The sequence below is a fragment of the Festucalex cinctus genome, chromosome 16, assembly GCF_051991245.1.
Source record: "Festucalex cinctus isolate MCC-2025b chromosome 16, RoL_Fcin_1.0, whole genome shotgun sequence".
Taxonomy (NCBI): domain Eukaryota; kingdom Metazoa; phylum Chordata; class Actinopteri; order Syngnathiformes; family Syngnathidae; genus Festucalex; species Festucalex cinctus.
Window position 1 is genome coordinate 23962723 of NC_135426.1, and position 20998 is coordinate 23983720.

Consider the following 20998-nt stretch of genomic DNA (forward strand, 5'->3'; position numbering starts at 1 on the left):
TAGCGGCGTGGTGCATTGTGGGTAGGCGAAACTACCAAACTGTCATTGAAAATGAATTGGATCCAATGGAATCGGCTCTGAAAGAAACGTTTTAACCGCTGGAAAGTTGCTGTTTTTTTATTAACATGCATAGCATGTGGTTTTCTGACATCGGGAAAGTTGACTTGCAAGCGTTAATGTACAGTTACGCAAAGATTGTCACCACTCAAATCTCCGCCGTTCAAATTGCTAGGGTAGTTTTCCCTTGCGCATGCGCAAACTTCTCCGAAGGCCGCGTTTGTCGGCTGCGTGACGTCACTTCCGGCACTACTCGACAGCACGCACGGACTTGCACATGAATGGATTGTCAATGTTGCTTGTCGGTAGAGTGCATTGACTGCCACTCCATTCATGTGTAAGTCCGCGCGTCTTGTCGAGTCGCGCCGAGAGTGACGTCATGCAGCCGACATTTTCGGCCTTCGTAGGACTCGGCCTTGTGAATTTGGACACGAGCACTATCACTTGTGGATAGTGACGTAGTCGCCCCCGCCAGCCACTATGGCTCATTCTCGTACAGGCTCATTCTCGTACACGCCTCCTTAAACGCGATTCTTGAGAAGCTCAATGCAAGACCTTTTGTTTGTGGTTTCACTTTTATTTTTGTTGTGAAGAGCAACCATTTATTTCTAATGGTAAGCCAAAGCAGTCATCATGACAGGTCACTGGGTGGCGCTAGAGTGCGAAGCGCCGGTCAACAAGCAAGAAGAAGAAGAAGTTTGGCTTTAATTTGATTGCGTCAGGTGCGCCGTTTCCTGGGTGAGTACTTGAGCCCATGTTTGTTGTTTGCTCATGTTTTTCCACAAATAAGTTTAAGTTTGTTGCGGGATTTTCACACGAGGGACTTTGGAGTGTTTGATGACACAGTCATAATTTTAATGTTCATGCTTTTTATTGAATATAAGTGTCAATTGTACAACAAGCACCCCAACTGGGGAGATACCGAATCAAACTCGAACCGCTATAAGCACCTCCAGATTACGCAAATAAAACGCGCATAACAATTAAGTATGAGGCACACACGAGACTGATGTCAAGTTCAAATCAGTATTCTGATCACTGCTCACTCGCGTCTCACTAATGACTGGGCTGCGCGTTGCCATAGCAACCCGGGAGAAAGGCCACCGTGGGGTGTTCGCCATGACGGCGCTCCCTTCCACTTGAACCCGCTCTTCGCGCGCACGAGCGCCATTATTACCCCCTTTGCGTGATTGGCGCCAAAAAAAACTCGACACTGCTGACACCAAAATGGCGTCATACATGCTGGATATTATGATGGAAATGTTTGGACGTGATGAGGTAGAGGTGCTAGTACATTATATACATTAAGTGCAATTAATTTGAGATGTCAAACGTTTTCTGTTGAACTTCATATGACTGTCTGTCACAATCTTTGTTTTTTTATTTTTTATTTTTTTAATTTTTTTCCTATTTGAGTCTGTAATGACTTCCATCGTTTTGGCCCTCCGCGTGTCAGTCGGTACGCGTCGGCGCACTTCACAAAATCGCATTGGCCGTGTCAAGAGAACCTGAAAACATTTCAAATTGCATTTTCATCCCAATGTCTGACATTCCATTTTTGTCGAGCGGCGCTGGAGTGTGTTATTAACTCGTTTGATGTGAGGTCATCGTTCGCAGCCTGCTTGCACGCATTAATCATCAGGCGGCTCAATCGTGATTGCGGCGCGATAAAATGGCCACCTTTTGGGATAATTAGCCACACTGCTTTTGTCCTGTTAATCTGTGCGAGATGTGATGCATTTGCATCCAATTTAGATTCACTTTGTGGCAAAAAGAGAGTAAGAGTATCCTTCACAATCAGCTTTTTTCATGATCTAGCTGGACTCAAAAATGGCCTAAAAAATAATTCATTCTGCTTCGGAAGCCAATTTCACGGGGAACGCAGTAGGCAAATTAGTCCCAAATAACATTCGGTCAACCGTTTTGGATTTGAAGCGGCCATTTTAGACTAATTTTCACGTGGGCTTCAAAATAAAACTCATCTTTGCGATTTTGCCCTTGAATGTGCACCATTTAAGGATACATTCAGGAGTTTTGGTTTGTATTCGGCACCAAAATGTCTACTTTTGCTGCCTCTGTACCAAAATAAGGCGCCGGGAGTGTGGCGCCAGTCACCGGGTTGATCCGTCTCCCGAACCGACGCTTTGCATTCAGCCGCGAAATGAAGGTGACGCGCCGCAAAAGGTCAAACAGGCAGCTTTGGGGTGGAAAGACTGACAGCCGAGGAGATTGTAAGTAACAACCGGAGAACAAAGACGAGGAGCACAGAGAGGGAACGCCGTATAATTGAGTGCGGGAGAGTGGGATGGAAGGGTTGGCGATGGCGCTGTGAATCACCGCAAATATGACAGACGCGTGACGTTCGGCCAAAGGGACAATGGGAGGGGGTGGGGGTAGAAGGCACGGCGACAGTTGCCGCGCCGTGACAGCCTGCCATATTACAGTTAGAGCTCTGAAATGTATTATTTTGAAATGTTTGGGAAAAATGAATTTGCTTTGCTGCATACCGTAAGTGTAAAGCCCAATTCACACTGACTGCGGAACGGCTCCGGTGCGTTTTCCGTACGGACGCCGCAAGGACTGCAATTCACACCGCGAGATCACGTGGGGTTCACGCTGGCGAGTTGAGTTCACCCAATAACAACCGTGTAATATAAGAGTCCTATGGACTCTATGCACAAATAGCCGTGACGTATTTCCGGGAAATTTTTTGAGCGCACCGCCCTTTCCGGTAGTGGCACTTACCATTTGATCTCCTTCAGAGAACCTCACCAGTTGTCAGGAGTATATTTTCGTAATTTTTTCTTACGAGTGTGGTTTCGTGCTTTTGTCAGGGCATCGAAGAAGAGGCGAGACGACGGCACATCGAGCAATCACTGCTGTGTGCGCAGATAGACACGTTTAACCCTAACCCAGAGCTGTATTTTGGAAGTTAAACTTCGTTCATGTGCCTGTATGTATATTCCCATGCTGCCATTTTATTGTATTAAAAACGTGAAATATTCATGAGTTATTATTCTTTACCTCTGACAACGCTGTCGGATTTCCATAGTAAGCACGTTTCAGCATGTTGCCATGGGCTGACATGAAAAAAAAAAATAAACGGCAAGGAAAGGCATTACATCTGATTCAAAATATTGTCGGTGAAAAGACGTGGCGAAGAGGAGGCTACAGAGCGGGTTGGTTGGTTTATTGAACATAACACATTACAAAATACAAGTTGAAGTTAAAATAAAAAATTGAAGACAAAATAATTCATTGTCATAAATTACATGTTCAAAAGGAGTAAGAAGAAGAGCAATAATTGATCTCGTCCTACTCCCTATTCTATCATGTTAATGTACAAATAAACTATTCTTATCTAATAACGTATCATTAAAATAAAAAAATAAAAATAGAAATGGAACAATAAAAATCTTAGATGTTATGAAGTTAGCCGGCAGGTTCCATCTGAAGATTCAACACCTCACCTATACACCGTCTGACTGGAGAGGGCGGAGGATATTTTGTGGACCCGTAGAGGAGCTACAACACGTAATTTACATTTAAAAAAAACAAAAAAACAACTTGCTACTCAAATGGCTTGTACTTCCGTGTAGTAATCGTTTTAAGCAATTACGTCATTGCCAGATCTTAAGCCCTCCCCCCAAAAACGAGTTCGCAAACTGTAAAATATACCGGATTTACCTTAATGCGAGACGCTCGGTTTCTTGTCCGGCTCGTGTCATTTCTTCAACTTGGTGAAAATCCGCGTGCGGCGTCCGCTACAAATAGAACGCTTGCGGAAAGCTTTCGCATCGCCGCAGTCGTTCCGTGTCAATTGACACATGTAGACTTGAATGCGTTCTATCCTTGCGGCGTCCGTGCGGCCGCCGTACCGCAGTCAGTGTGAATTGGGCTTAACTGCTAAACGGTGACTTTTGGAAGTCGCGGTATCATACCGGGCAGCACAATAAAACTGCAAATAATAACGCCAAGTTGTGAAAGTAATGCAGTGAATCATGCCTTCAATGTTTTCTTTTTCCAATAAACTATAAAATAAAATAAATAAATAAAAATAAAAAAAAAAGGCTTCTTCCTGGACTTTTTGAGCCACACGCAAGGCACCGCCACTTCCACTCCATAAATAATGCACGCGGTGAAGATAGCAGCTCTGTCGACTTGGGCTTCAGGGGAAGCTTTTCTTCAATATTGCCTGATGCCCCGCAAGAAGAACCATGGAGCAGCGCGCGATTCCTGCTCCTTTATTATTGGCAAAGATCCATTAGTTGGAGGACTGGAGGGCAGGGCGAGCGAGCGCCAGATAGAAGTTTATGTGTCCGTCAGTGTCATATCTTTTCAAGATCATGCTTCAAGGGTGATGAAAGCGGGGAGGCGAGGGGGTAGTGGAGGGCGGGTACCTTGCTGGGAGGGTGCCGGTGGCTCCAATGACCTTCAGATGACGTGATGCTACCAGATAGTCGTCTTCTTCGGGGCTGTGAAGCATGAAGAACAACATGGAGAGCAGACCAAATCCACATCACGTACGAAAAGTAACATTTGTCGCTGTAAAGTCATGCTTCCGCAATCCGTTGTCCAGAAACGGGTGTTAATTTTGAGTTAACTTAAAAGTTCCTTTAACGACATTCATTATTTTAATGACCGCCTCTTATTGGAAGGCCTGTACAGTTGCAACGTAGCAGACACGTCCACATCAAAATTTAGCTTTAATAAATAGAGTAATTATGCATATATTTCCGGAGACTGGGGTCAAGTTGTATTTTATAACTTAAAACATGTTCAGAATTTCACAAGTTACATGTAAAAGATTAGAAGAAAAATGCACTGAGCTGTCACCAATGTCTTAAAAATGCCACCTAGTGGCAGTAAAATTAACAACACAAATCAAGATCACGCTCGTTTTTTTACAGGACATCTTTTTAATTTGAACTCAATTTTATGAATTATGAAATTACTGTATCAATGACTAAAATATGCAGCCATATTTCTATTAGCGTAACATTATTTTCCCCATTTTTGTTAATGAGTAAAAAAAAAAAAAAACAGAAAAAATATTTTATTGTACATTTAGAACAGATATTTATTTAATTAATTAATTGGTCGGATCAAAAGGCTGCCATTTAAAAAAAAAAAAAAAAGCTCCCTACTTTAGATCTGGGCCACCTAAAATGTTATGATTGTAATTTTTGTACTTTTATTATTATTATTATTATTATTATTATTAATTTAGTAATAAATCTGACATCACTGCACGAGCAAAGTTTCCATCCAATGTTTGTTTTTCTTTTCACTTTCTCCTTTCTCATTGTGTCCCCAAAAAAGCCAACGAAAAACAGCTTGAATCGCAAACATCTGACAGAGTCCCAACTTACAAGTTTTTAGTGAATGACCCTTGAGCCAAACTTTTCATGAATTCCACCTTGTCAAAAATAAAATAAAATAAAATAAAAATTCCTCATGAGATGTCAATCATGAAAGTCATTCAGTTAAAACTTGGCACTTTTTTTGGTTCTACCTCCAGATACCAATTGGCTGACAGGTTTTAGTTTATTATAATTATGAATTTTTTGGGGGGAGTTGAGGTGTTCGCAGACAGCCAGAGGAGTTCCCGCCCACTCAATGGCCCGGCACGGGAACCCAGTAACCCCGCCGGCTGCCTGGCAACCAACCACCTTGGCTTTGTACCTAATTGGCAGCGTGCATGAAAATGATTCCCCCCCTTTGAAGTAAAAATATCCCAATTTATAATTCATCCCATAATGGGTTGATGAAGGAGAAGAGAGTGTGTTTGTGTGTGTGTGTGTGTGTGTATGGAGTGAGTTGACTCGCTAACAACTGGGCGATGTTGATGAATATGCATGATGAAAATGATGTAACAAATGCCTCAGAGCTGACCTACTTCTGCGTCTCCCCCGCTCACGACTTCTTCCGGGGCAAATGTCAACAAGGCGTGTGGCGCTCAGAAGCCCGATATTAATTCATAAAACCATAAATCGATTATTTTAATATATACTTTCCCCAAGAAAATATCTTTTGAACGGCCTAAATGTTTTCTGCATGCATGTATTTTTTTTTCCTTTTTTTTTTTTTGCCATGTAACAACTCCCACATAATACTTCCAATTTACATTGCTCAAATTTCAACAAGCTTCAAAAATTCACGCCTCCTTGGGTATATATATCGTCTGATTCCACATTATTTACAGTATTTGCACAATTTAACATTCAAAATCCACTTTTCCCCATTCATTTTCAAAAATGCAATTATGCCATCTAGTGGCAGAAAAATGACCAACACAAATCAATATCACACTTTTTTTCCAGTACATCTTTTTAATTTTAACTCAATTTTATGAATGAATGAAATTGCTGTATCAATGGCTAAAAGATGCAGCCATATTTGTATTAGTTTTTTTCCCGTTTTTTAATGAGTATGATAACCTAAAAAAAAGTTTTTTGTTCATTTAGAGCACAAATAAAAGTTGCGATTAATCGTGAGTTAACTATTGAAGTCATGCGATTAATTACGATTAAAAAAATTTAATTGCCTGACACCCCTAATATTAATCAACATTGCATTGAATTGAAAACAATCCAAATCAAATGTAACTCTTGTGAATCAAAATTGAATCAATTCAGGCAATTATTATCGATACCCACAGCCCTAATTTAAAAGGTCAATTATACAATGAGGCACCGTCGTTAAGACATCACCATACAATTTAGATTATACGACGGCATGGAGTCAAATATCCATCCAGCGAAAATGACAACAACAAAAAAGTCGCAAAACGTTGCATTAAATTCACTTTACAGTTAATAAGCTGAATTGCTCCAAGCTTCACCTCTGCTGTGCCGCAAATGTGAACAGAAGCTGGAGAATACTCCTCATCGTCTGCACATTCTCATCAAATATCGTTATCCTCCATCTTGGTCGGCTGCCAACCGCGCGTTTGCCTCAAGGAAGAAAAATATCTATTTCCGCCAACATAAGAGAGAAAGAAAAGTGGCAAACGCCCCCGCGTTGGACTTTTCATTTGACACGTGAAAACGGGCTAATTTGGTTCCGATTCCGTCGATTCCTCCGCTGGCTACTGAAACATGCGAGGGATCGCACCTTCAACTGTGAAGTCACGAGTTTAAGGTCTTCATCATAAGAATTATTACCAATATGGCAAATAAATTAACAGCCCAGCCACTATTTGAGGAATGCCATCATCTTTCGCAACCCAAACCACCTGTGAAAATTAGCACAATATTTGAGGAAATACGTCAAGTTGCAGCAGTTGGGTAAATATTTCCAGAAACTCAATGTCAAGTATATTTTATACGAGGAGGAAAAAAACTAATAATTGGGAAGAGAACTGCTCTCAAAACTACAGAGCGCAGTTGAGGGATTTCACCGCGCTCAATTCCCAAAGCCTCCGCCAGACTGCCCGTGTGGGAGAATTGCGCGCAGGTAGCCCGATTTTCTCCATAGACGCCGCAACGCGGGGGAAAAGTTTCGCTCCATCATCACATCACGACCATCTGGCGGCCACGGAGATGTGCAACTTTTAATTGGAAGCGCGGCGGTGGTGGGAGGCAGAGAAACATGGCCGCCAGATGGACCGCCGGGCTGTGGCCCGCATTCTCCACTTAGACTTGCAAACAGGAGTTCAGGACATACGCAACCCATCCCTCCAATAGACTTCGTCCTCTTGAGGTATATGACAATATAGGACACCAATATTAGCGTTAGTTCTCTTTATTTAACTCTTAAGTGACTGCTATACTTCATACTTTAACATGCTCTGAAAATTCACGCTTCGTGGGTTATTTTTTTTCCTCATTCCCAGCTTTCACTGTTTCCCCACAATTCAACACTTTTCACCTCAAAAATCATTATTTTCGAATGAAACGTTCAAATATTTACTCTTAATTGAAATTCAAACTGTTCACTCGTTCAATATTCACCTTGGGATCTTTTTTTTTTCCCCAGCATTTCCCCAATATTCACATAGCAAAACTTCAAAAATGTTCCTCTCAATTTTGTATATCTTTCACCAACAATTTTTTTTTTTTTGTAGGTCAGGTGCTTGGATTAGTGTTAGTGCATAATTTTCTTCCAAAACATCCCCAATAAAATTTTTCCCATTTAGAGTACTGTATCATCAAAAGCACATTGAGAAAAACAGATTTGAGTAGTTCACATTTGAAATTTAAATCATTCTGCTCATTTATTTCACCTCGTCAACATTTAAACAGACCAAAATTTCACATTTTTTCACTCACATTTTCACCAATATCATTTCAATTAATTCCATATCGTTCATTGCACAACTACCTTTCAAAAACATTCTTCAATATAATTTATCATTCAACAAAATTCTACCTTTCTATATTTTTTTTTCATTCAGCATTCACAGATTTTTATTTTTTTTCCCCAGAAATTGTTTCATCTAGTTTATAACATTACAATGGAACTGATAATATTGAGCACCTCAAATACGATAGATGTGGAGCGTACAGGTTAAATCGGCCATTTGTGGCCCTGGAGTTGGATTTAAAAAAATGGAATCTCGTCATATTTTGCTGACCCGATACTTTTGTCTGCCTTGCATCTTGCGTAAACGTGCTCGCAGATTAACGCGCATTACAGCCATAATTAAAGGCGGCTCATTGGTTCCGCCCCGCGTCGTTTGTAAAGCGATTCGGCACGGCGTTAGATCACTTGCGAAGCCGCTCATTGCTCATTATTCATATTTGCCGCGTTTTCCAACGCAACATTGGATTGTTGGGCTGCAATTAAACGGCTGTTTTCATCCCACGTTACGCGTCGAGACACGCAAACGTACGTTGAGCTCGCTTGTTTAGCCGCATGCGAGGGCCGCGACATGAGGCAAATTGATCTTTGAGCATACGCCGCCGATGACTCCAAGTCATCCCGTTTTAATTAGGAAGATGTAGCGCGTTAAGATCGCGCACGCGCGCCGTCTTCCCCGCAGCTACGCCACGCTGACGACGAATCGATCACCAAGGCGCCGGTTGCCGGGGTGACGGACAGAGGGAGGGTGTTGTGCTTCTGCGCCTAAAGAGGGAAATGTGTGGAAGTCACTGGAGGATGTGAGAAGTTTTTATCCGGACTTTTCCTTCGCGGCAGAGTTTGTTAAAAGCTTGTTAAAATGTTTCTATGGAAAAATGGCTAGTATCGTTTTGTTTTTTTGTTTTTTTTATTAGTACTTTTTACATAATTTATTTTATTTTTTTTATTTTCTGTCAACAACTAACTCACTAAGACATTTCCTCGATACTCAGTGTACGCATTGCCAGAAAATGTTCTTTCATCATGTATTTTTAAACATTTGTGCCTAAAACTCTTCTACTTGTAGCAGTACAATTTAATTTGATCCTTCTTCTGTTGAGTAGTAACAAAAGCTCTCCTTTGAATTCCTTACTTCAACTCTGCTCAGATGAAAACTGAGGAAGCTAATGCTAATGCTAATTATAGTAACTTGCGCCGGTGCCGAAGAGGCACATAGTAATGCTCATTTGAACCACACCCCCAAATATTATGAGTGAAGATGTTTCTGTCCGTTCATTTCCGGCTTGTTCCATGCTCTGTAGCTCTCAAAGTCGCGCTCTGATGAACCTAAATTTTGAGATTTAGTGTTGTGCCATCACGATTGACACGTAAGTTTTATTCGACTTCAAACGTGTTGCTTAAAGCCACCGGCTGATTTGGCATGGAGCGACCTTTCCCCGCTGTTGTGAATGGAGCAGAAAGTGAAACCGAAACTAATTGGCCAATCACTAGTGCCACTCGTGATCGACAACTCCCACATGGGAGTAAATAAACATCCCTGGCAACTATTTACAGGAATACAGCATTTTTAGTTGAACCACTAAAACTGTAAAGCCTCCCCTGTAGTACCAAATTGGTAAAACAGCAGTAGTAAAACTTGAGAGGCATCAACAGGGTTAACAAAACAACATCTTTTTTCGACTGCGCTACAAGTCAATGAAGCGTTTAATGTTAATGAGAGTTGTCTTTTTCCGGAAACTTTTTCTCCGATTACTTTCAAGCCATCTGTCGGCATGAAAGCGCCGCTTGGAACAGACTGTGTTCCTCCAACTCTCTGAACATTATTTGGACAATATTTCAGTGCATGCCGCGTCGTAACGGCCAAAACGAGGCCATTAACCGACGAAAACAGACGGAGCCCCCCCGCACAATTCTGCGCTGAAAATTACCGTCCAAGAGGGTGGCGTCGTTCAGTGCTGCTCTTCTACGGACGGGCAGCTTGGAAGAGCTCATCAACAAAAAAAAATATTGGCACACTGGAAAGCATAAAAATTCTGTCATATAGAATTAGCAACAGTTACTAAATGAAGGAACCTATTTGGATTATCTGATTTTAAGAATACGGCACGGTGAATGAGTGGTTTGCACGTCCGCCTCCCAGTTCTGAGGACTCCGGTTCGAGTCCAGGCTCCGGCCTTCCTGGGTGGCGTTTGCATGTACTGCCCGTGCCTGCGTGGGTCTTCTCCGGGTACTCCGGGCTCCTCCCACATTCCAAAGACATGCATGGCAGGTAAATTGGATGCTCCGAATTGTTCCTCGGTGTGCTTGTGAGTGTGGATGGTTGTTCATCTTTGTATGCCCTGCGATTGGCTGGCGACCAGTCCGGGGTGTCCCCTGCCGACTGCCCAAAGCCAGCTGAGATAGGCTCCAGCAACCCCCGCGACCCTTGTGAGGAATAAGCAGTCGAGAAAATGCAAAATGGATTTAAGAATGAGGACATCGTCATTTTTTTAAATAAAAAAAAAAAAAAAAGCCTTACTGTACATGGTAATTTATTTATTTATTTTTATAGAAAAGAAGGCTTACAATACATGGTCATTAAAAAAAAAAAAAAAAGCATTACTCTACATGGTCTTTAAAAAAAAAAAAAAAAAACACCATGTATAGTAAGGCTTTTTTTTTATTTTATTTTTTTTAAAAAGCCTTACTATATATGGTCTTTTTTTTTTTTTTTTTTTTTTTATAAAAAGCCTTACTTTTTTATAAAAAGCCTTACTTTTTATAGAGAAGCAGGCTTACTATACATGGACTTTTTTTTAATTTATTTAAAGAAAAGGGGAAAAAAAGCCTTACTGTATATGGTCATTTTTTGTTAGAGAAAAAAAAGCCTTACTATACATGGTCATTTTTTGTTAGAAAAAAAAAAGCCTTAGTATACATGGTCAGTTTTTGTTAGGGAAAAAAAAAATGCTTTACTCTACATGGTCATTTTTTCTTAGAAAAAAAAAGCCTTACTATACATGGTCATTTTTGTGAGAAAAAAAAGCCTTACTATACATGGTCATTTTTTATTAGAGAAAAAAAAGCCTTACTATACATGGTCATTTTTTTATTTAAAAAAAAAAAAGCCTTACTATACATGGTCATTTTTTGTGAGAAAAAAAAGCCTTACTATACATGGTCATTTTTTGTTAGAAAAAAAAAGCCTTACTATACATGGTCATTTTTTGTTAGAAAAAAAAGCCTTACTATACATGGTCATTTTTTGTTAGAAAAAAAAAAGCCTTAGTATACATGGTCAGTTTTTGTTAGGGAAAAAAAAAATGCTTTACTCTACATGGTCATTTTTTCTTAGAAAAAAAAAGCCTTACTATACATGGTCATTTTTGTGAGAAAAAAAAGCCTTACTATACATGGTCATTTTTTATTAGAGAAAAAAAAGCCTTACTATACATGGTCATTTTTTTATTTAAAAAAAAAAGCCTTACTATACATGGTCATTTTTTGTTAGAAAAAAAAGCCTTACTATACATGGTCATTTTTTATTAGAGAAAAAAAAAGCCTTACTATACATGGTCATTTTTTTATTTAAAAAAAAAAAAGCCTTACTATACATGGTCATTTTTTGTGAGAAAAAAAAGCCTTACTATACATGGTCATTTTTTGTTAGAAAAAAAAAGCCTTACTATACATGGTCATTTTTTGTTAGAAAAAAAAGCCTTACTATACATGGTCATTTTTTGTTAGAAAAAAAAAAGCCTTACTATACATGGTCAGTTTTTGTTAGGGAAAAAAAAAATGCTTTACTCTACATGGTCATTTTTTCTTAGAAAAAAAAAGCCTTACTATACATGGTCATTTTTGTGAGAAAAAAAAGCCTTACTATACATGGTCATTTTTTATTAGAGAAAAAAAAGCCTTACTATACATGGTCATTTTTTTATTTAAAAAAAAAAAGCCTTACTATACATGGTCATTTTTTGTTAGAAAAAAAAGCCTTACTATACATGGTCATTTTTTGTTAGAAAAAAAAAAGCCTTACTATACATGGTCATTTTTTATTAGAGAAAAAAAAGCCTTACTATACATGGTCATTTTTTGTTAGAAAAAAAAAGCCTTAGTATACATGGTCAGTTTTTGTTAGGGAAAAAAAATGCTTTACTCTACATGGTCATTTTTTCTTAGAAAAAAAAAAGCCTTACTATACATGGTCATTTTTGTGAGGAAAAAAAAGCCTTACTATACATGGTCATTTTTTATTAGAGAAAAAAAAGCCTTACTATACATGGTCATTTTTTTTATTTAAAAAAAAAAGCCTTACTATACATGGTCATTTTTTTTTGAGAAAAAAAAGCCTTACTATACATGGTCATTTTTTGTTAGAAAAAAAAAGCCTTACTATACATGGTCATTTTTTGTTAGAAAAAAAAGCCTTACTATACATGGTCATTTTTTTGTTAGAAAAAAAAAAGCCTTACTATACATGGTCATTTTTTATTAGAGAAAAAAAGCCTTACTATACATGGTCATTTTTTGTTAGAAAAAAAAAAGCCTTAGTATACATGGTCAGTTTTTGTTAGGGAAAAAAAAATGCTTTACTCTACATGGTCATTTTTTCTTAGAAAAAAAAAGCCTTACTATACATGGTCATTTTTGTGAGAAAAAAAAGCCTTACTATACATGGTCATTTTTTATTAGAGAAAAAAAAGCCTTATTATACATGGTCATTTTTTATTAGAGAAAAAAAAGCCTTACTATACATGGTCATTTTTTTATTTAAAAAAAAAAAGCCTTACTATACATGGTCATTTTTTGTGAGAAAAAAAAGCCTTACTATACATGGTCATTTTTTGTTAGAAAAAAAAGCCTTACTATACATGGTCATTTTTTTATTTAAAAAAAAAAAGCCTTACTATACATGGTCATTTTTTGTGAGAAAAAAAAGCCTTACTATACATGGTCATTTTTTGTTAGAAAAAAAAGCCTTACTATACATGGTCATTTTTTGTTAGAAAAAAAAGCCTTACTATACATGGTCATTTTTTGTTAGAAAAAAAAAAGCCTTACTATACATGGTCATTTTTTATTAGAGAAAAAAAAGCCTTACTATACATGGTCATTTTTTGTGAGAAAAAAAAGCCTTACTATACATGGTCATTTTTTGTTAGAAAAAAAAAGCCTTACTATACATGGTCATTTTTGTGAGAAAAAAAAGCCTTACTATACATGGTCATTTTTTATTAGAGAAAAAAAAGCCTTACTATACATGGTCATTTTTTTATTTTAAAAAAAAAAGCCTTACTATACATGGTCATTTTTTGTGAGAAAAAAAAGCCTTACTATACATGGTCATTTTTTGTTAGAAAAAAAAGCCTTACTATACATGGTCATTTTTTGTTAGAAAAAAAAAGCCTTACTATACATGGTCATTTTTTGTTAGAAAAAAAAGCCTTACTATACATGGTCATTTTTTGTTAAAAAAAAAAAGCCTTACTATACATGGTCATTTTTTATTAGAGAAAAAAAAGCCTTACTATACATGGTCATTTTTTATTAGAGAAAAAAAAGCCTTACTATACATGGTCATTTTTTTATTTAATCCATCCATCCATCCATCTTCTACAGCTTATCCGAGGTCGGGTCGCGGGGGCAGCAGCTTAAGGAGGGACAACCCAGACTTCCCTCTCCCCAGCCACTCCAACCAGCTCCGCCGGCGGGATCCCAAGGCCAGCCGAGAGACATCGTCCCTCCAGCGTGTCCTGGGTCGTCCCCGGAGCCTCCCGCCGGTGGGACATGCCCGGAACACCTCTCCAGGGAGGCGTCCAGGAGGCACCGGAACCAGATGCCTGAGCCACCTCAGCTGGCTCCTCTCAATGCGGAGGAGCAGCGGCTCGACTCCGAGTCCCTCCGGGATGAACGAGCTTCTCACCCTTTTTATTTAAGGGGGAAAAAAAAAAAAAGCCTTACTATACATGGTCATTTTTGTGAGGAAAAAAAAGCCTTACTATACATGGTCATTTTTTTTTAATTAAAAAAAAAATCAATTTGATAAAATGTTATTTGATATTTAACTTATTTCAATATTAATCCATAGTCAGCTTCAAGTTCACATTGTGAACTCTTCCAAGCTACCAGTTTTGCACACTGTGCAGCGTCTGGTTGTGTGGTTGAGAGGTAAAACATTGGCTTCGTGAGCTCATGGTCACTGGTTCGACTCCCGCTATGATTTTTTTTTTTTTTCCCGAATAAAATTTCTGAAATCGTGATTGTTCAAGTTATTTTAGATCCATTTGATTAAATGTTATTTGACATGTAACTTATTTGTTTATATATGTAGGAATGGAAGAATGTTGATTTGTTATTGTATTGGTGTTTACGCATTATGTTATGTTTGTTTTTTGTGTTTCTGTAAAGCGCTTTGTGACAGCTCAGGCTGTTTGGAAGCGCTATATAAATAGTTGAGTTGAGTTATTTCTATATTAGCTGATGTTTGCTAATAATTTTTTTTTTGTTTCCGTACCAGCACCCAAAGATGTGAAAGAGGAGTATAGGCATTGCTTATAAATACAAGTTAACATCAATTGTGTTAAATGTACACTTGATTACTAAACACAATACCATACATTGTCACAGCCACCTCCATGTCCCCGAGTTAAGTGCATCTACCTTGTGTCACTCAGACCAACCCGTGCGTCGGATCAAGTCAACATCCATGGATAGCTGAGTGGTTAAAGAAAGCCTCGTTTTTCTGGGAGAAAAAAAAAAGCCATACTATACATGGTCGTTTTTTTTGTTTTTTTTAATAAAAAGCCTTACTATACATGGTCGTTTTCTTTTTTTTTTCTTTTTTTTATAAAAAGCCTTACTATACATGGTCGTTTTCTTTTTTTTTTTTCTTTTTTTCAAAGAAAGCCTTACTATACGTGGTCGTTTTTTGGGGGGTGAAAAAATGCCTTACTATACATGGTCGTTTTCTTTTTTTTTTTTTTTATAAAAAGCCTTACTATACATGGTCGTTTTCTTTTTTTTTTCTTTTTTTTAAAAAAAGCCTTACTATACATGGTCGTTTTCTTTTTTTTTTCTTTTTTTCAAAGAAAGCCTTACTATACGTGGTCGTTTTTTGGGGGGTGAAAAAATGCCTTACTATACATGGTCGTTTTTTTTTTTTTTTTTTAAATAAAAAGCCTTACTATACATGGTCATTTTTTGTTAGAGAAAAAAAACCTTACTATACATGGTCATTTTTTTATTTAAAAAAAAAAAAAAAAAAAAAAAGCCTTACTATATATGGTCATTTTTTGTTAGGAAAAAAAAGCCTTACTATACATGGTCATTTTTTTTTTTTTTTTTTTTATTAAGAAAAAAAAGCCTTACTATACATGGTCGTTTTTTGTTAGAAAAAAAAGCCTTACTATACATGGTCATTTTTTGTTAGAAAAAAAAGACTCACTATACATGGTCATTTTTTGTTAGAAGAAAAAAGTCTTACTATACATGGTCATTTTTTGTTAGGAAAAAAAAAAAGCCTTAGTATACATGGTCATTTTTTGTTAGAAAAAAAAAAGCCTTAGTATACATGGTCATTTTTTGTTAGGAAAAAAAGCCTTACTATGCATGGTCATTTTTTATTTAAGAAAAAAAAAAAAAAAAAAGCCTTACTATACATGGTCATTTTTTATTAGAGAAAAAAAAAGCCTTACTATACATGGTCATTTTTTGTTAGAAAAAAAAAGCCTTACTATACATGGTCATTTTTTGTTAGAAAAAAAAGCCTTACTATACATGGTCATTTTTTGTTAGAAAAAAAAAAGCCTTACTATACATGGTCATTTTTTATTAGAGAAAAAAAAGCCTTACTATACATGGTCATTTTTTTGTTCGAAAAAAAAAAAGCCTTACTATACATGGTCATTTTTTATTAGAGAAAAAAAAGCCTTACTATACATGGTCGTTTTTTGTTAGAAAAAAAAAAGCCTTACTATACATGGTCATTTTTTGTTAGAAAAAAAAAAGCCTTACTATACATGGTCATTTTTTATTAGAGAAAAAAAAGCCTTACTATACATGGTCATTTTTTCTTAGAAAAAAAAAGCCTTACTATACATGGTCATTTTTGTGAGAAAAAAAAGCCTTACTATACATGGTCATTTTTTATTAGAGAAAAAAAAAAGCCTTACTATACATGGTCATTTTTTGTTAGAAAAAAAAAAGCCTTACTATACATGGTCATTTTTTCTTAGAAAAAAAAAAAGCCTTACTATACATGGTCATTTTTGTGAGAAAAAAAAGCCTTACTATACATGGTCATTTTTTATTAGAGAAAAAAAGCCTTACTATACATGGTCATTTTTTGTTAGAAAAAAAAAAGCCTTACTATACATGGTCATTTTTTATTAGAGAAAAAAAAGCCTTACTATACATGGTCATTTTTTGTTAGAAAAAAAAAAGCCTTACTATACATGGTCATTTTTTGTTAGAAAAAAAAAAGCCTTACTATACATGGTCATTTTTTATTAGAGAAAAAAAAGCCTTACTATACATGGTCATTTTTTCTTAGAAAAAAAAAGCCTTACTATACATGGTCATTTTTGTGAGAAAAAAAAGCCTTACTATACATGGTCATTTTTTATTAGAGAAAAAAAAGCCTTACTATACATGGTCATTTTTTATTAGAGAAAAAAAAGCCATACTATACATGGTCATTTTTGTGAGAAAAAAAAGCCTTACTATACATGGTCATTTTTTATTAGAGAAAAAAAAAGCCTTACTATACATGGTCATTTTTTGTTAGAAAAAAAAGCCTTACTATACATGGTCATTTTTTGTTAAAAAAAAAAAGCCTTACTATACATGGTCATTTTTTATTAGAGAAAAAAAAGCCTTACTATACATGGTCATTTTTTATTAGAGAAAAAAAAGCCTTACTATACATGGTCATTTTTTTATTTAATCCATCCATCCATCTTCTACAGCTTATCCGAGGTCGGGTCGCGGGGGCAGCAGCTTAAGGAGGGACAACCCAGACTTCCCTCTCCCCAGCCACTCCAACCAGCTCCGCCGGCGGGATCCCAAGGCCAGCCGAGAGACATCGTCCCTCCAGCGTGTCCTGGGTCGTCCCCGGAGCCTCCCGCCGGTGGGACATGCCCGGAACACCTCTCCAGGGAGGCGTCCAGGAGGCACCGGAACCAGATGCCTGAGCCACCTCAGCTGGCTCCTCTCAATGCGGAGGAGCAGCGGCTCGACTCCGAGTCCCTCCGGGATGAACGAGCTTCTCACCCTTTTTATTTAAGGGGGAAAAAAAAAAAAAGCCTTACTATACATGGTCATTTTTGTGAGGAAAAAAAAGCCTTACTATACATGGTCATTTTTTTTTAATTAAAAAAAAAATCAATTTGATAAAATGTTATTTGATATTTAACTTATTTCAATATTAATCCATAGTCAGCTTCAAGTTCACATTGTGAACTCTTCCAAGCTACCAGTTTTGCACACTGTGCAGCGTCTGGTTGTGTGGTTGAGAGGTAAAACATTGGCTTCGTGAGCTCATGGTCACTGGTTCGACTCCCGCTATGATTTTTTTTTTTTTTCCCGAATAAAATTTCTGAAATCGTGATTGTTCAAGTTATTTTAGATCCATTTGATTAAATGTTATTTGACATGTAACTTATTTGTTTATATATGTAGGAATGGAAGAATGTTGATTTGTTATTGTATTGGTGTTTACGCATTATGTTATGTTTGTTTTTTGTGTTTCTGTAAAGCGCTTTGTGACAGCTCAGGCTGTTTGGAAGCGCTATATAAATAGTTGAGTTGAGTTATTTCTATATTAGCTGATGTTTGCTAATAATTTTTTTTTTGTTTCCGTACCAGCACCCAAAGATGTGAAAGAGGAGTATAGGCATTGCTTATAAATACAAGTTAACATCAATTGTGTTAAATGTACACTTGATTACTAAACACAATACCATACATTGTCACAGCCACCTCCATGTCCCCGAGTTAAGTGCATCTACCTTGTGTCACTCAGACCAACCCGTGCGTCGGATCAAGTCAACATCCATGGATAGCTGAGTGGTTAAAGAAAGCCTCGTTTTTCTGGGAGAAAAAAAAAGCCTTACTATACATGGTCATTTTTTGTTAGAAAAAAAAGCCTTACTATACATGGTCATTTTTTGTTAGAAAAAAAAAAGCCTTACTATACATGGTCATTTTTTATTAGAGAAAAAAAAGCCTTACTATACATGGTCATTTTTTTGTTCGAAAAAAAAAAAGCCTTACTATACATGGTCATTTTTTATTAGAGAAAAAAAAGCCTTACTATACATGGTCGTTTTTTGTTAGAAAAAAAAAAGCCTTACTATACATGGTCATTTTTTGTTAGAAAAAAAAAAGCCTTACTATACATGGTCATTTTTTATTAGAGAAAAAAAAGCCTTACTATACATGGTCATTTTTTCTTAGAAAAAAAAAGCCTTACTATACATGGTCATTTTTGTGAGAAAAAAAAGCCTTACTATACATGGTCATTTTTTATTAGAGAAAAAAAAAAGCCTTACTATACATGGTCATTTTTTGTTAGAAAAAAAAAAGCCTTACTATACATGGTCATTTTTTCTTAGAAAAAAAAAAAGCCTTACTATACATGGTCATTTTTGTGAGAAAAAAAAGCCTTACTATACATGGTCATTTTTTATTAGAGAAAAAAAGCCTTACTATACATGGTCATTTTTTGTTAGAAAAAAAAAAGCCTTACTATACATGGTCATTTTTTATTAGAGAAAAAAAAGCCTTACTATACATGGTCATTTTTTGTTAGAAAAAAAAAAGCCTTACTATACATGGTCATTTTTTGTTAGAAAAAAAAAAGCCTTACTATACATGGTCATTTTTTATTAGAGAAAAAAAAGCCTTACTATACATGGTCATTTTTTCTTAGAAAAAAAAAGCCTTACTATACATGGTCATTTTTGTGAGAAAAAAAAGCCTTACTATACATGGTCATTTTTTATTAGAGAAAAAAAAGCCTTACTATACATGGTCATTTTTTATTAGAGAAAAAAAAGCCATACTATACATGGTCATTTTTGTGAGAAAAAAAAGCCTTACTATACATGGTCATTTTTTATTAGAGAAAAAAAAAGCCTTACTATACATGGTCATTTTTTGTTAGAAAAAAAAGCCTTACTATACATGGTCATTTTTTGTTAAAAAAAAAAAAGCCTTACTATACATGGTCATTTTTTATTAGAGAAAAAAAAGCCTTACTATACATGGTCATTTTTTATTAGAGAAAAAAAAGCCTTACTATACATGGTCATTTTTTTATTTAATCCATCCATCCATCTTCTACAGCTTATCCGAGGTCGGGTCGCGGGGGCAGCAGCTTAAGGAGGGACAACCCAGACTTCCCTCTCCCCAGCCACTCCAACCAGCTCCGCCGGCGGGATCCCAAGGCCAGCCGAGAGACATCGTCCCTCCAGCGTGTCCTGGGTCGTCCCCGGAGCCTCCCGCCGGTGGGACATGCCCGGAACACCTCTCCAGGGAGGCGTCCAGGAGGCACCGGAACCAGATGCCTGAGCCACCTCAGCTGGCTCCTCTCAATGCGGAGGAGCAGCGGCTCGACTCCGAGTCCCTCCGGGATGAACGAGCTTCTCACCCTTTTTATTTAAGGGGGAAAAAAAAAAAAAGCCTTACTATACATGGTCATTTTTGTGAGGAAAAAAAAGCCTTACTATACATGGTCATTTTTTTTTAATTAAAAAAAAAATCAATTTGATAAAATGTTATTTGATATTTAACTTATTTCAATATTAATCCATAGTCAGCTTCAAGTTCACATTGTGAACTCTTCCAAGCTACCAGTTTTGCACACTGTGCAGCGTCTGGTTGTGTGGTTGAGAGGTAAAACATTGGCTTCGTGAGCTCATGGTCACTGGTTCGACTCCCGCTATGATTTTTTTTTTTTTTCCCGAATAAAATTTCTGAAATCGTGATTGTTCAAGTTATTTTAGATCCATTTGATTAAATGTTATTTGACATGTAACTTATTTGTTTATATATGTAGGAATGGAAGAATGTTGATTTGTTATTGTATTGGTGTTTACGCATTATGTTATGTTTGTTTTTTGTGTTTCTGTAAAGCGCTTTGTGACAGCTCAGGCTGTTTGGAAGCGCTATATAAATAGTTGAGTTGAGTTATTTCTATATTAGCTGATGTTTGCTAATAATTTTTTTTTTGTTTCCGTACCAGCACCCAAAGATGTGAAAGAGGAGTATAGGCATTGCTTATAAATACAAGTTAACATCAATTGTGTTAAATGTACACTTGATTACTAAACACAATACCATACATTGTCACAGCCACCTCCATGTCCCCGAGTTAAGTGCATCTACCTTGTGTCACTCAGACCAACCCGTGCGTCGGATCAAGTCAACATCCATGGATAGCTGAGTGGTTAAAGAAAGCCTCGTTTTTCTGGGAGAAAAAAAAAAGCCATACTATACATGGTCGTTTTTTTTGTTTTTTTTAATAAAAAGCCTTACTATACATGGTCGTTTTCTTTTTTTTTTCTTTTTTTTATAAAAAGCCTTACTATACATGGTCGTTTTCTTTTTTTTTTTTCTTTTTTTCAAAGAAAGCCTTACTATACGTGGTCGT

The 20998-nt window shown here is 36.9% G+C and overlaps 1 protein-coding gene and 1 long non-coding RNA gene across 6 annotated transcripts; one reads left to right on the top strand and one right to left on the bottom strand.

Annotated features, from left to right (window-relative positions):
* The first annotated feature begins 334 nt into the window (after positions 1–334).
* On the top strand, positions 335–15127 carry LOC144003976 (uncharacterized). Of its 2 annotated transcripts, none has more exons than XM_077500776.1 (3): positions 335–795; positions 10459–10630; positions 13966–15127. In XM_077500776.1, the coding sequence occupies exons 2-3, from the start codon at positions 10474–10476 to the stop codon at positions 14280–14282; spliced, it is 474 nt and encodes a 157-aa protein (XP_077356902.1). In that variant the 5' UTR covers positions 335–795; positions 10459–10473; the 3' UTR covers positions 14283–15127. The 2 variants fall into 2 exon arrangements, with proteins under 2 accessions (XP_077356902.1, XP_077356903.1); XM_077500777.1 differs by having other exon boundaries at positions 10502–10630.
* Positions 13883–20831, bottom strand: LOC144003977 (uncharacterized). Of its 4 annotated transcripts, XR_013279151.1 has the most exons (6): positions 20734–20831; positions 19646–19997; positions 18354–18435; positions 17266–17617; positions 15007–15088; positions 13883–14270 (listed from the first exon to the last, which is right to left on the bottom strand). It is a non-coding gene; the product is annotated as an uncharacterized LOC144003977 (long non-coding RNA). The 4 variants fall into 4 exon arrangements; XR_013279150.1 differs by lacking the exon at positions 15007–15088 and having other exon boundaries at positions 13884–14270; XR_013279148.1 differs by lacking the exons at positions 13883–14270; positions 15007–15088 and having other exon boundaries at positions 17228–17617.
* Positions 20832–20998: the final 167 nt, after the last annotated feature.